The sequence below is a fragment of the Euprymna scolopes genome, chromosome 16 (genome assembly GCF_053919585.1).
Source record: "Euprymna scolopes isolate OS-2025 chromosome 16, ASM5391958v1, whole genome shotgun sequence".
Classification (NCBI taxonomy): Eukaryota; Metazoa; Mollusca; class Cephalopoda; order Sepiida; family Sepiolidae; genus Euprymna; species Euprymna scolopes.
This window is the reverse complement of record NC_136497.1, coordinates 80,790,616-80,806,239: the sequence shown is the minus strand read 5'-3', so window position 1 is coordinate 80,806,239 and position 15,624 is coordinate 80,790,616. Positions and strand designations below refer to the sequence as shown.

General features: G+C 35.8%; 1 protein-coding gene across 1 annotated transcript in view; it reads left to right on the top strand.

The window, feature by feature from the left end:
- The first annotated feature begins 2,927 nt into the window (after positions 1–2,927).
- The window catches only part of LOC145296191 (uncharacterized), an 86,808-nt gene continuing 74,111 nt past the window's right edge, over positions 2,928–15,624 (top strand). The window contains exon 1 of the mRNA XM_080142401.1: positions 2,928–2,934. Coding sequence (XP_079998527.1) covers positions 2,928–2,934 — 7 coding nt within the window. The remainder of the gene's footprint in view (positions 2,935–15,624) is intronic.

The following is a 15,624-nucleotide window of genomic DNA, read 5'->3' as shown; positions in this document are numbered from 1 at the left end:
CTATTGTTTTAATGTAGTGCGTTTTTAGCAATTCCAATCAAGGTTAAAATATGTCGTCCCATTGTTCCATGAACCAACTCTTTAATCAGAATGTTGGGTTAACGTCATCGCTCAGCAATTCCTAAATTTACACGTACCTTCGATGTTTCCTGGCGTTGGCCCTCACCTATCCAACAATTGTACTTGCCTGCAAATGAGTGAAATGTCTATTTGTTGAGTTACAGTTTTGTTGGCATGATATAGAAATTAAAGTTTGGAGAATAAATTATACCAAGAATAAAGTGATGTAAAGATTAGGATCAGAAAATTATTCAAGAAAGAGAGAAATTCCTTTTCACAATGGGTGCAAATAAAGTTGGGAGCAACTCATTTTTTTTTTTGTAATACTTCGATGTCCGTTCAGTCTATAAAGACAAAGGATACCCCCTGTAGAGGCAGCTGCGTATCTAATTGTGAGACAAGGTTTGCGCTATCTCCAACAACAGCTCTCCTGAATCGGCGCTGTTTGAGTCTAATGGCAAGAAGTCCAGAACGACTAGAACCAATGCCGAGATAAGCGGAGAGAACATACAGCAGCTGAAAGTTCCAAATAGTCACCCATTTGGTACTGAAAAATATCAACGTTGCTAAGTTCGGTGATTCAGTGGGAACCGGTGTGTCAACAGGATTATGCCGTAATTTTGTAATACTTATAAACATTATATATACAAGAAGTGATGTGGAATTACAGCGAGATTTTTTTTTTTTACACAGTGATCACCACTTATCAAGGCCCGGAAGCCACTCAGGGATAAGGGTTATTGCAAGTACATTATGTTACTGTGGAGTTTCGATGAAGTGTTTACTTAAGGGGGCGGTTCATTAGGAATTTGTTAACATTGGACTTGAAGACATCCAAGTTGTAGTCCGGTGGGAAGCTGGCAGACGGAACAGAGTTCCACAGACGTGCAGTTCTAAGAAAGAAGCTTTGTTCATGGAATCCACGTTTTGATTTAGGCATAGGTAAAGAGTGGGGGAAATTTTTCACAGTGGATTCAGCTAGACGGGTGTTTTTCGTGAAAGATTGGCGAGGGGGGACCAGAGATTGGAGTTCAGACGAGCACCTGCCATGGAAAAAACGATAAAACAAGGATAGGCTCGCAATGTCTCTTCTTTGTAGAGAAAAGGGCATCCACACTAAGCCATGAAGTCTATTTTGTACTCTGTCAAGGCAGGATAGGCTGTTTTTAGCAGCTCCTGCCCAGATATGGCAACAGTATTTCATCCTTGGACGTACTTGGCTTTTATATAGATAGAGAATTGCATCAGTAGTGAGATATCTTCTGGAGCGGTAGAAGGATCCCACCATCTTTCCAGCGACCTTGGCAACAGACTTGATGTACATGTTCTATTTCAGATCAGGAGTAAAGGTCAAACCCAGAAGCTTGTCAAAACACGGGGCCTCACCTAGACGAGAGCCATCCATCCTAATTGATGCCAGATGGGGATCAGAGCGTTGATGATGTAAGGATAGGAGTTTGGTTTTGGATGCATTACAGGTAACCAGCCACGTCTTCCCCCACTGAACCACGCGCTCGAGATCAGAGGAGAGAGAATCAGAGAGAACTTTGTCATTTACAGCCTTTGATGTGTTGCCGTAGATAGTCGTGTCATCAGCATAGATGTCAACGAATGATTTAAGTATGTGTTTAGGGAGGTCATTGATGTAGATCAGGAAGAGAGTTGGGCCCAGGATTGACCCTTGAGGGACTCCAGCATTAATAGTGCAGGCCTCTGATTTTTGTCCATCGACCACTACTCTTATGAGCCTATCGGAGAGAAATGATTTAATGATTGAAAACACATTTTCAGTTATACAGTAGCTGGAAATCTCGTAAAGTAGACACTTATGCCATACCTTGTCGAAGGCCTTTGATATGTCAAGAGCAATTGCCCTAGAAATGAAGCCTTTGTCAAGAGATTCACTAATACTGTGGGATATTACTGTCAGCACATCTGCCGTAGATCTTGCAGAGCGGAAACCATATTTGTGTCACTAAGAAGGTTGTTTCTGCTGAGATGGTTGACTATTTCTCTATTTAATATGGATTCCAGCAACTTACTCATAACACACAGGAGACTTATTGGTCTGTACTGAGAGGGAGATGACTTATCACCTGAATTCTTAAATACAGGGCAAACTGATGAGGTCTTCCAGGGAGTCGGAAAGCACTTCTCCTTAAGGCAGCGCTTAAATAGTTTCGTAAGTATGGGAGTGAGTTCTGGTTGAAGCTTTTTTAACACTATAATTGGGATGCCATCAGGGCCAGTTGCTTTACTGGAATCAAGGTTCTTGATTAGCTTGGCGACCTCCTGCGCGGATATTTGTATGTTACCTAGCTTGTTCTGTGTTATAGGAGGAAATATGGGGAGTTGATGGCCTTCGTCGCATAGGGTAGAATTAGCTGCAAAGTTCTTTGCAAATAGTTTGGCCTTGTCTGACGCTGACGAGATGACCTCTGGTCCATTGATAATGGTTGGGGTAGAACGCACACTTCTGTTCAGGGTCCTATTTGTTATTTGCCAAAACTGGTGAGTACCAAGCCGCTGATCAGCTACCTTGGATTTAACAGACTGGGCATATAGCTCTCTTGCATTTTTTATTACTCTTTTACAGCGGTTGCTGGCAGTCCTGAAAGCAGCTTTAGTCTCAGTGCATCTATTACGTTGGTAGCTATGGAAAAAGTGATTTCTGTGTGCGATAGCAGCAGCACATTCTGGGGAGAACCATGGCTGGCTGTTAGGTTTTTGTTGGAATTTTTTAGATGGTATGAATTGGTCTATGCCTACAATTAACCATTCGGTCAGATCTGATACTATCAGATTGATAGAAGATAACCAGTTTATACGCAAGGTGTGTAAGATAATAGAGAGGGATGAGAACTAAGATGTGGGGTAAGTATATTTTTATGATGGGACTATTGAAATTATCCAGAATCTTGTTACCATGAAATATAGGGAGGATAGTGATTGCAAGGATTAGGAATGGACGGGGTAAATTCAGTGATATTCTGCCATTACTAACAAATATAATGTTAGCGCTATTGATCAAGGAAAATAGTCTACGTGTGTACCCAGTATGATGATCTATAAAAGTGAAACCTTGTCAGTTAAGGATATGCGTTGCGTGGAATAAATACGAGAATGATACGATTGATATGAAATATGAGTCTTAGACAGATGATCTGATGATTCTCTAGAAAAAGATTAAATTGGGACAGCATAAGAAGAAATGTGTAGAACAGGAGACTTCGTTGTTTTGATTGAAAGAATTGGTGAGAATGTTTGGGTTCGTAGATGTGGAACAGTTGAGCTAGCAGAGTCAGTTGTCTAATATCAATAGGCATTTTCTTTTTTGCAGTAATCATCTTTTGTTCTTTTTAGCTTCTTACGTTATGTGGCTCCGTGCCTTGTGTGGAGCGGCTTTCATAATAAAATACATTCCTGGATTACTTTCCTCATCTTTGTTGCTATTATCACAATGTTTTAAGCTTCCAGCCTTATTCGGTTACTTTGTCTCAAACAGAATTTTGAACCCAAATCTAATTAGTCTCCTTAAGATACAAGGTTCGCACAGAGACCTGGCCGAGATGACTAGTAAAAATTTGAATTATGACTTCAATCCTGAGCATAGAAAACAAGACAATACACCAGAAAAAAAAAGATGTCATGCAAATTGTGTACTCTCAGAACTTTGAAAAAGGAGTTGAGTTAAAAATTTTATGATGGTTATCGAGTTTGACATAACGAACTTGAAGGGGCTCAAACGGCAAAACAGCCGAAACGTTTTGAGAATCCTTGTCATCGAGTTGTTCTTGGTTTTAACAAGTGATAACTCATTTGTGTAAATGATAATAATTATAATAATAGTAAATACGGGAAGTTTGAAAATTATGAATAGTTATGAAAATTTCTCATCCCGAAACACACAGTACAATATAATGATTGAATATAAACACACAGTACAATATAATGATTGAATATTAACATGGCGTACAATATGTGTACATGATATAGAAAATGATACATGGTATAAACATAAGGTTATAATCTGATAAAAATTAGTAAACATCCCAAACACGAAAGTTCTTCATTATATATATATGTGTGTGTGCGCGCGCGTGTGTGTGTGCGTGCGTGTGTGTGTGTGTGTATGTGTGTGTGATCTTTTATTCTCAGTTGGCTATCGATTGTTAAGTGTATAAAGATTAGCACAGCGTCAGACTAGTAAAGCAATTAAAGAATTCACATTGACAAGAATCAAGGGTTTCCTTTTTTGATATGGCTAATAATTTTCCTTTGCTCTTTTCATGTGTCGAGAGAGCAAACATCTCCCCAAGAACTGATTGTATGTTGAAAATGAAAGTGAAAGTGAAAGTGAACGTACGCCAAAAAAGTGGACATTTTTTTTTTTTACCCATGTTTTTTTTTTTTCAAACTTTTATTCATTTTTTTTATCATTGCATTTTTTTTATATTCAATGGACCTTACTTTCAACTTACTCCTTGATCTTCTAATTTATTTTTTTTCACCAACTTTTGTCCAGCCCAGCTCTGGTCAAAAATGAAATCAGCCACAAGACCCCAATGGATTTTTATTTATTTTTATTTTGTTAGTTTCATATATTAACTTTATTTATTATTTTGGTTTGATTTTCTCCCTTCATCCCTCACACGCCATAACTATATATATATATATATATATATATATATATATATATATATATATATATATATATATATATATATACAAACACACACACACATATATATATATATATATATATATGCATATATATATGCATATATATATATATATATGCATTTAATATGTATTTATTTATTTAATTACTTTTTTTATTTTTGTTTATTATCATCATTTTATTTTCCTTAGAAGTTGAGCTAGCCATATTTGGACTGGACCCACCGGTGTGATTTCTCTTTCCATTTAACCTCTCCGTCAAAGAACTCTTACTTGAAATAGAAAAAAAAAATAAATGAAGAATATGATAAAATGTTGGTGCCAATAATAACACCAAAACTATAAGGAATAATCATTCTTGAATCTTGAATCATAAAAGAGACGAAAACAAAAACAAACGCAAAATCTCTAGGGCAATCTGCTAACGCATGAAAGACACTGTGTCTGCGATAGTGGTCGGAGTCAAAAGAAAGAAAAGAAAAAAAAAGGAACTTGATTAAAATTTCCTTGCATCAGTACCGAAAGCGCCGACAGGCATTAAAAGGAAGTGCAAAGAAAACTTAAGACAGGAAAAACCAAAACTTAGAAATGGATTCTTGAAATATATATATATATATATATATATATATATATATATATATATATATATATATATATATATATATATATATATATATATATATATATATATGTACGTGTAATAATAGAAATAAATGGAACTATGGAAAAAAAACGGTGAAATAAAATTGGGAAAAAAGGTCACTGCGGGGGAGATACTGAGTGGAATTTGGCTCAAGTTTTTTTTATAATATACGAAGGCTAAGCTTTACTGATATTAAACACGCGCGCAGTGGTAAATGCAAGCCTCTCAATTGAAAGAAAGAAATTCTAGCTGCCTTACATTTCTTATTATACATAGTGTTTATTCCCGTATTTCTCTAAAATAATTTTGACAGTTACGTGTATATATATATATATATATATATATATATATATATATATATATATATATATATATATATATATATATATATACTGTTTCGTTGTATTACATCTTGTTAGTTCGGCTAGACTAACACCCATTTCAAACCAGGGATCTAACCTACACCATCTAGTTTCTAGTCATATAGTTATATCCCTGGCCGATTGGGCTGGTGCCAACAAACGATATCATTGAACGTCTGTTTATACTTGAATTTTGTCCGTTTCTAATATGCAAAATTTTTAGCCCGTTGACCTTGAATGGGTATTATATGTAAAACTGACGGTTAAATATGGTTAAATTTGTGCTCATTTTTGCATTACATACTAATGCCTATTAATCCTTCCTGATCCATTGTTTGTGTATTGAACGGATTCTGTATCATGTGCCATATCATAACAAAGGTCTATACAATATTTAAGCCAAATCGACTCAGTAGTTTCCGAGGAAATGTGGAACGCACAGGCATAAACAGACAAACGTACAGAGTAAGAGAAATATAGTATAGCTATATATTTTAGCAATTATTGTTAAAACAAGAGAAATATAGTATAGCTATATATTTTAGCAATTATTGTTAAAACAAGAGAAATATAGTATAGCTATATATTTTAGCAATTATTGTTAAAACAAGAGAAATATAGTATAGCTATATATTTTAGCAATTATTGTTAAAACAAGAGAAATATAGTATAGCTATATATTTTAGCAATTATTGTTAAAACAAGAGAAATATAGTATAGCTATATATTTTAGCAATTATTGTTAAAACAAGAGAAATCTGCTGTCTAATTATACATTTTATTTTCAAGTTTTACGAATGATCCTTTTTGTATTAAAAAAAATGATGAATGTTCTGCATGTATATATATATATATATATATATATATATATACGTGAGTGTGTGTGTGTGTGTGTGTGTGTGGCGTGTGATAGTTCTTCCTTTCATTCCCGTGTCAATTGTTTGGTGGCTCTGAGATAGGGACTTAGCAGATGTTACAAAAGTGGATTCGTGGCTGGGTTCAAATCTTATAACGGGGAGGAATTCACACCCCTACACTGATGATTGTGTAAGCATGAAGCACTTATGTCCGTAACTATAAAAAGATAATTATTATATTGAAAAAGTTATATATATATATATATATATATATATATATATATATATATATATATATTGAAAAAAGTTCATAATAATTTTATTAATTATTATTAATATGATTATTAATATTACTTTTAAATTTTCGAAATAAGATGGGGTTTCCTTTTTTCTTCTGCTTCTCCTTTGCTTTTCCTTTTCCTTTGTTTGTCATTTTTACCAAATTTCATTTAGTATTTTCACTTATGTATAATGAAGACTTTCGCTAATATAGACCAAATATAAAATATTAACATATGAATCGACATTATTGCATTGTTTGGTATATCCCCTTTTGCATTGAAAACCCTAGAAATCAGGCCGGGTCGTTAAACTAAAACACCAGAAAGAACTCTTCATCCCTTCTGCCTTCTCTTTTTCTTTCCCTCTCTTGTTTCATAGACGACGTCACAAATTCATAATGTCATTCTTTTTTTGTACATTATTATTCCTCATTCTTTTGTTGTCAATGGATGACATCATTTTTAAAAGACTTCATTCACAGAGCACGAATACCCACACTGTTTAATGGATGATGTCACAAAATAATGATGTCATCAAGCGTGTCTAATTATTTTGTTAACATCAAGTTTGCTGATGAGTATGGCATCATCCTAGACAGTCATATGAAGGACGTTTCAAAATAATGCCTCTTATTTTTTATAACATCCGAATGGATCAGAGTGGATTGCAAATTGCCTTGTCACGATGACTGAATTCATGCATTCATGACCTGAAAGTTTCATCTCCCTGTTGCAGAGACTGAGGTTTGAGAGTCTGAGAAAACAACCTTGTTAAGGACGTGCGTCAGAAACAAAGATGCGCCATAAAATCCCTGGCAAAATTACATAGTAGAATAATGGCCAATATGTGGAAAAATATATTCTGAAGCACAAGAGGTAGCTCGTGTTATTGGTACCACTCCCGTCTTCGTAGATATTAAAGTTTTTGAGTTAAAAAAATAGGAGGCTTTACTTTTGAAACTGCCCTCGCATGTATATTATGTAGAGTACTTTCAGTGATACAGGGAATTTCGGAAGTAGGTGACTTTGATCACAAAAGGAGGCATTAGTAAAATTTTGTAAAAAGTTTGGCTTCGTTAAATGCTGAGGAAATTACCACAAAATGTTGGAATAGAAGCTTTACACTTGCCCGATATCTTGTTTGTTATTCTTCAAAACTCTCAAGTACCAAGCCTCAAGAACGTTTAATTTAACAAATTGGGCATCTGCTAAGAAGACGTTATCCTGCGTTGACAGAGTTCAGAATAGACTTCGTTGCCTAGTGGGGGATTCCCTTTTCTCTTCCCTGCAACCTCTCTCCCACAGAAGATACGTTGCGAGTCTGTCTTTGTTTTATCGTTATTTTCATGGCAAGTGCTCGTCTGAGCTCCAATCTCTGGTCCACCCTCGCCAAACATTCATGAGAAACACTCGTTTGGCTGTAAACACTATCAATAATTTCCCCCACTCTTTATCTGTGCCTAAACCTAAACGTAGATTCCATGAACAAAGCATCTTTCTTAGAACTGCACACCTGTGGAATTCTCTCCCGTTTATCTGCTTTCCAGCTGACTACAATATGGCTATCTTCAAGTCCAATGTAAACAAGTTCTTGATGAGCAGTTCCTATTATATTATTTACTATAACATATTTTCAGGTCCTTTTAAATGCGTCTTTGCATTCAGGGCACATATTCCGGTGATATTAAATGAAGCAATGGTTTCTGTGAGCAATAGAATTTCTCCACATTGAAAACTAGTGATGGGACGATTCCAATACTTTCCCGATTCCGATACAACTACCGATTCCGTATTAAATTCCCGATTTCGATACAATTAGCGATTTCGATTCTGATAGTTCATAAATCTCTAAATATTTAACTATAGCGATATTATTTTTCCTGATTATCACAAAACAAAATAAACATGTTGAATGTGCATATATTTTCTCAAACGTAGCCGTTATAATTTTCTTATAATATCTTCCTTCTTAAAGTGACTTTCTCGTTATTGTATATCTCCTCTCACGTGATCTTGCCGTTTGCTTTTTTTTTTATTTTCGTATTTGAATACTTTCTATTGTTTTTATTTTATTAACATACATTCCTGGCCAACTTGCCGCATTTGTTCTTGTGAAATTGAGTTGAATAAAGCCTTGGAAAAAGGTCTTTCTACTTTCGTCCTCATTACATTACAGTAACAATACAATGGTGGGAGGGTGATATATAGGACTTATTTATACTGGTAGTTTAAAATCAATAAATATTTATATTTTATCAACGGTGGAAGATTATGTTTTAGACAAAATCAAATTAGAAAGACGAAAGAATGGTTTTTGACGTCAGAAAATCGGCACAATTTTTTTTTCCGATTCCAATAACCCAAAAGTTCAGATTTTTTCGATTTCCAATTCCGAATCTGATTAATCGTCCCAACACTTGTGTCTAAGTTTGTTCTCGTTGCAAGTCAGGTAATTAAGAACACACATCTTTAAATAAACAAAGCCAAGTATATCTCAACTTTAGGATAGACAACGACATCAATCATTCTTCGACATCTGATTTGAAAAAAAAAGTAACAATTTCAAATAGTCTAGAAATCCCTAGATAGCTAAAACCAATATTGGAATGGAGCAAAAAAAATAACAGAGTAAGCGTTTGACATTAAAATTTCACAAATTCATAATAGCTTGCCCTGCGCAGAGGTGAGTCTATCCAAGTCAGACGAAAAAAATAAAATCAGTTTGTTTTTTTTTTTATTTTGTATTCTTTTTAATAATCTGGTGAAAAAAAAGTTATAAATATGAACTTGTAAGGACGCAAGACACTTTTCATTTAGAATTTTTATTTTGAAGATTCTATAAATTATTTATCTAGAATTCTTGCACGTGACCTAAAACGAAGGCCACCAAAGTGTCACGGCTCTGAACATTATTTTTAAACTCCTTCCCAGTGTTATTATTATTACAATTCATATGGAATTAGCCATTGTGAGGTGTTATTTTGAAAAGGACACACTTGAGACTTATATTTTGTATTGGAGTCGTCTCTGTTGGTTTTGTTTTAACTTAACTCTATTACTATTTAAATAATTCCAAATTCTGCAAATTATATATATATATATATATATATATATATATATATATATATATATATATATATATATATATATATATATATAAAACTTTATTCGATTGGCAAAATTTTAAAATAATTGTAAAGAAATGAACCATAGCGGAAATTCAGTCGACTAAAATAAGATGGAAAACGGGGTGAGGAAAAAGAAAAAAATGGGGGAAGTTACATGTAACAAATGTACAATTTAGTAAAATAAGTCGATTAAAGATTAGCGATCTCGTTTTTAATCGACTTATTTATTTTACTAAATTGTACATTTTTTACATGTAACTTCCCCCATTTTTTTCTTTTTCCATCTTATTTTAGTTGACTGAATTTCCGCTATGGTTCATTTCTTTACAATATATATATATGCATATATATATATATATATATATATATATATATATATATATATATATATATATAAATTTGTTATTGTTGTTTTTTCAAGCGATAAACACGGTTAGGATTGGCTCCGCCTCGAAGCTCATTTTTATTTACTTAGAAAGTCGCCCTTTTAATTTGTTTGGACGTATATAACACTTTTATTTATTTATTATTTTTAAAACAGTAATCTACGTACACGCGTGTTTCGAGGTAATTACCTCTCATCAGCGTAGCTCAACTGTTTCTAGGGATCGAACGTCAGACCATGTTTACCACAGTCCGGTGCCTTAACCGTTAGGCCACAAACTCTAGATGACTTTACTGTTTATTTGTATCGCTTATAAATTTAAATTTGTTATTGTTGTTTTTTCAAGCGATATATATATATATATATGATGATTGCAACGTCTTGTCAGACGAGTGCCACTCCCTCAGACATTTAAAATCCATGAGCCGAAATGTCTGAGGGAGTATCTATACAAATATGATGTTACAGAGTCTTAGCTTTGTACGACAGCTAAGTCTCTCTCTCGGTTCAAAATGTTGAGATCCAGCAACAAGCAAGAGCAAAATAGCCAGCAACAAATTAAACTGCAGACCAGCTTAATGCGGGTACTGGTCTTCCGCTTTATGTTTTTTTTACATCAGAGATTTGCTTCTCCTAGAAAGGTTGCCTTCACCACGGCTTACGGGAGCCCTCTCTACCCCAATACACATATACACACACACAAATATACACGGTGCTAGTTGGCCGTTGATCCAGAAAAAGAGTTTATTCGCCCTTTGGAAGGTCTTGTTTTTAATCCTTCAGGGAGACTAGCCACCCTCCTCACCAAACAAGTCTGGTGGGGGAACCAGTTTAGTCGCCGGTGACCGACCATGAGGCAGGTAGTACTGGGTTGCATGGTACCAGTAGCATATGACATGACCTGACAATAATATATATAATACATATATATATGCATATATATATGTATATGTAGATATATGTATATACATACACATATATATATGCACACCCACGCATATATATATATATATATATATATATATATATATTTTTTTTTTTTTTTTTTTTTTTTACAAAGGCATCACCACATTATCAAGGCCCAGAGGCCACTCAAGGATAAGGGTTAAAGAGTGTACAGTAGAAATTGGTCAATATAGTAATCATTAGTAATGAAAATTTGGTAAATTTAATAACTTATATGGAACGGCTCATCAAGAACTTATTTACTTTAGACTTGAACACAACCATATTGTAGTCAGCCGGAAAGCAGGAAAACGGAACACAATTCCACAGGCGTGCAGTTCTAAGAAAGAAGCTTTGTTCATGGAATCTACGTTTAGGTTTAGGCACAGATAAAGAGTGGGGGAAATTATTGATAGTGTTTACAGCTAGACGAGTGTTTCTTGTGAAAGTTTGGCGAGGGGGGACCAAAGATTGAAGCTCAGTTGAACACTTTCCATGAAAATAACGATACATCAGAGACAAACTCGCAACATCTCTTCTGTGAGATAGAGGTTGCAAGGAGGAGAAAAGGACATCTCCTACGAGGCTACGAAGTCTATTTTGAACTCTATCAAGGCAGGACAAGTCCTTTCTAGCAGCTCCTGCCCAGATGTGGCAACAGTATTCCATCCTTGGACGTACCTGGCTCTTATATAGGTAGAGAATAGCATCAGCAGTGAGATATCTACTGGATCGATAGAAAGATCCCACCATTTTTCCAGCGGCCTTGGCAACAGATTTGATATACGTGTTCCATTTAAGATCAGGAGTAATGGTCAAGCCCAGAAGCTTGTCAAAACTTGAGGCCTCCTGAAGACGAGAGCCATTCATTTCAATTGATGACAAATGTGGATTAGAATGTTGATGATGTAAAGAGAGAAGCTTGGTTTTAGATGCATTAAAAGTAACCAGCCACTCCTTTCCCCATTGTACTACGTGCTCAAGATCAGAGGAGAGAGAATTGGAGAGAACTTGGTCGTTTACTGTCTTAGATGTGGTACCATAAATGGTAGTGTCGTCAGCATAAATGTCTACAAATGATGTAAGGATATGATTTGGAAGATCATTAATGTAGATCAGGAAAAGAGTTGGGCCCAGGATGGATCCCTGAGGGACACCGGCATTAATACTGTGAGCTTCTGATTTTTGCCCCTCAACTACTACTCTTATGAACCTATCAGAAAGAAATGATTTAATAATTGAGAAGACTTTTCCAGCTATACCATAGCTAGCGATCTTATGAAGTAAACCTTTATGCCATACCCTATCAAAGGCTTTAGATATGTCAAGAGTAATTGCCCTAGAAAGATTGCCACCGTCGAGAGAGTTGCTAATCCTATGCGATATAACTGTAAGGACATCTGCTGTAGATCTAGCAGAACGGAAACCATATTGAGTGTCACTAAGAAGGTTATTTTTGTTGAGATGTTTGATTACTTCTGTATTTAACACAGATTCTAGCAACTTACTCATGACGCACAGGAGACTTATTGGCCTGTACTGAGAGGGGGATGAGCGATCACCTGAATTCTTAAATACAGGGCATACTGATGAGATTTTCCAGGGAGATGGGAAACTATTCTCCTTAAGACAACGTTTAAACAGTTTTGTAAGTATGGGCGCTAATTCAGGTTGAAGTTTTTTGAGTACTATAATTGGAATACCATCAGGGCCAGTTGCTTTACTGGAATCAAGGTTTTTGATTATCTTCGCAACATCACGTACAGATATACGTATATCACATAGCGTGTTTTCTGATACAGGAGGAAATATTGGGGGTTGGCGGTCTTGGTCGCAAAGGGTAGAATTAGCTGCAAAGTTCTTGACAAAGAGTTTGGCTTTGTCTGATGCTGACGAGATTATCTCAGGTCCATTGATAATAGTTGGGATGGAGCACACGCTTCTGTTCAGGATTCTGTTTGCTATTTGCCAAAACTGGTGGGAACCAAGCCGCTGCTCAGCTACTTTGGACTTAACAGATTGAGCATACAACACTCTTGCGTTCCTTATTACTTTCTTACAATGGTTGCTGGCAGTCCTGAAAACGGCTTTAGTTTCCATACATCTATTACGTTTGAAGCAGTGGAAAAAGTGATTTCTGTGCGCAATGGCAGCAGCACATTCTGGAGAGAACCATGGCTGGCTGTTAGGTTTTTTCTGAAACTTTTTAGAGGGTATGAAATGGTCAATACCTACAATTAACCATTCAGTTAGGTCTAATACTATAGAGGACACATCCTTTTTAAACATGGAATGCAGAGGTAGATCAGATATAAATGTACGGAAGCTATCCCAGTCAGCCTTAGTGTATCGATATACTGTACGATGAAGAGGTACGTCTGGGGACTTATTACATTTCATTTTTATCTTAATTGATACAACAGAGTGGTCGGAAGATCCAAGAGGCGACAGAACAGAAACTGAACATAGTTCAGGGCAAGTTGTGAGAAAAAGGTCTAGTAGGCTCGCATACTGGCCGTCATTATCGGGCACACGGGTAGGTTCCTGAACAATCTGAGTGAGGTCATAGGCAATGGAGAAATCATGACAGAACCTCCCCTCATCATCGGTCTTGTTTGAGTGGGTCAACCATTCGACGTTGTGAACATTGAAGTCTCCACATACGTGAATGTTTGCTGAAGGATAAGTAGAAAGGACTTGGTCAATTTTCTCAGATATGCTTTGAAAGATAGTAACTCCACTGTTGTGGGGGCGATAGAGAGTAAATATAAATGCAGTAGTGTGAGCTAAAGCAACCCGGAAGCACATATAGGGTAAGTTAGGATCTTCCCTGGAGATGTCCCTCCCACATGGAAAGCTATCTTTAATATAGGCACATATTCCATGCCCATGGCGATCTTGGGGGTCAGATTTAGAAGTTAAGTTAGAGTATCCTGAAATTGCAAACTCATCTAGGGAAATAGCCTGTCCAATGCCAGTTTCACTTAAAAATAAAAGGTCTGGTTTAGTCTCCCGTAATTGGGTTTCAACCTCTGGAAGGTTAGAACGAAGACCCCTGATGTTGGAGAAGGAGACATGGTAGTAGGGGTCTACGTTGGAAGTTGGGGAACCGGGTTTAATCGTGTATTTTTTCTTGAAACTTGTCATGATGAAATTTGGAATTTGTGGACTAGGTCGACAGATTTACTTAGAGCAGGACAGAGAGGGGAAATTAAGAGAGAAAAAGAAACGAAGAATTTTTTTTTTTTATTTGTAGCTAATGATAAGGTAAAGCCGTAACAATTACCCACTAGTATGGCATCGAGAGGCCCCACCAGAAGCTACTGCATGGTCCAGAATCCATTCACCAAATGGCACTACAGCAGCCCCAGTACTTTGCACCTGCTGATAGGACAGCCTCCTTAGTGGTTAATCCAAGGTTCGGGTCCCTGACTATCAGGCGGATAACGCCAGCCCAGACAAAACGTTTACCTCCAGCACCCTTACTAGTGACATGGCTACAAGGATAGACATAGAAACAGAAAATTTCCGCCATCTCAGCCAACTGTTCGCAAAAATACTGCCAACCTAGAAAACAGCTTTTTCTTCTCCCTTTGTCCGAAAAATCACTCATTTAAAAAAATGAGGACTGAGGGACAAATAAGAAGAAGCGAGAGTAACAGGAGCTGCCGATAACGCATCCACAATGCGTTTTCTACTCTCAATTAAAAAAAAAAAAAAAAAAAAAACTATTAAGTATTGTACTTAATAAAAGTCCAACAGACGTGTTTACGGGAAAGTATGGTGATAGATTCCCCTCACACGAACTAAAAATGAGTATAATTCGTAATTTTTGCTATCAACTCGGTGGATAAATAAACATATGTACGAGGAAAAAAAAAAAAAAAAAGGCTAGCATTTAATAAAACAGAAATACACAAATTAAATACTGAAATAAAATGGAGTTGTTAATATTTTAAATCTAAAATAAAAAGCATGATTGAAATCACTTATCTCAACAAAAACAATTCCGTCTCCAAATTGCAAACTGTGTTGAAAGAAATTCAGTTAGTAGCGTTCAAAACATTTTTTTTTTTAAATTAGCCGTTAAAAGAAAATCGTGATTTTATTCTGAACTTAAGCTAGTAACGTTTTAAGAAGCTTACGATATAAAAGAAAAGGCTGATGGGGGGGGGGTTCTTCCGAAAGTAAGTTGGTGCCGTTATAAGTAATTTCGAGATAAGATGGAAGCCGGTATTGGACTAGAAAAAAAAAAAGCTAGCATTTAATAAAACAGAAATACA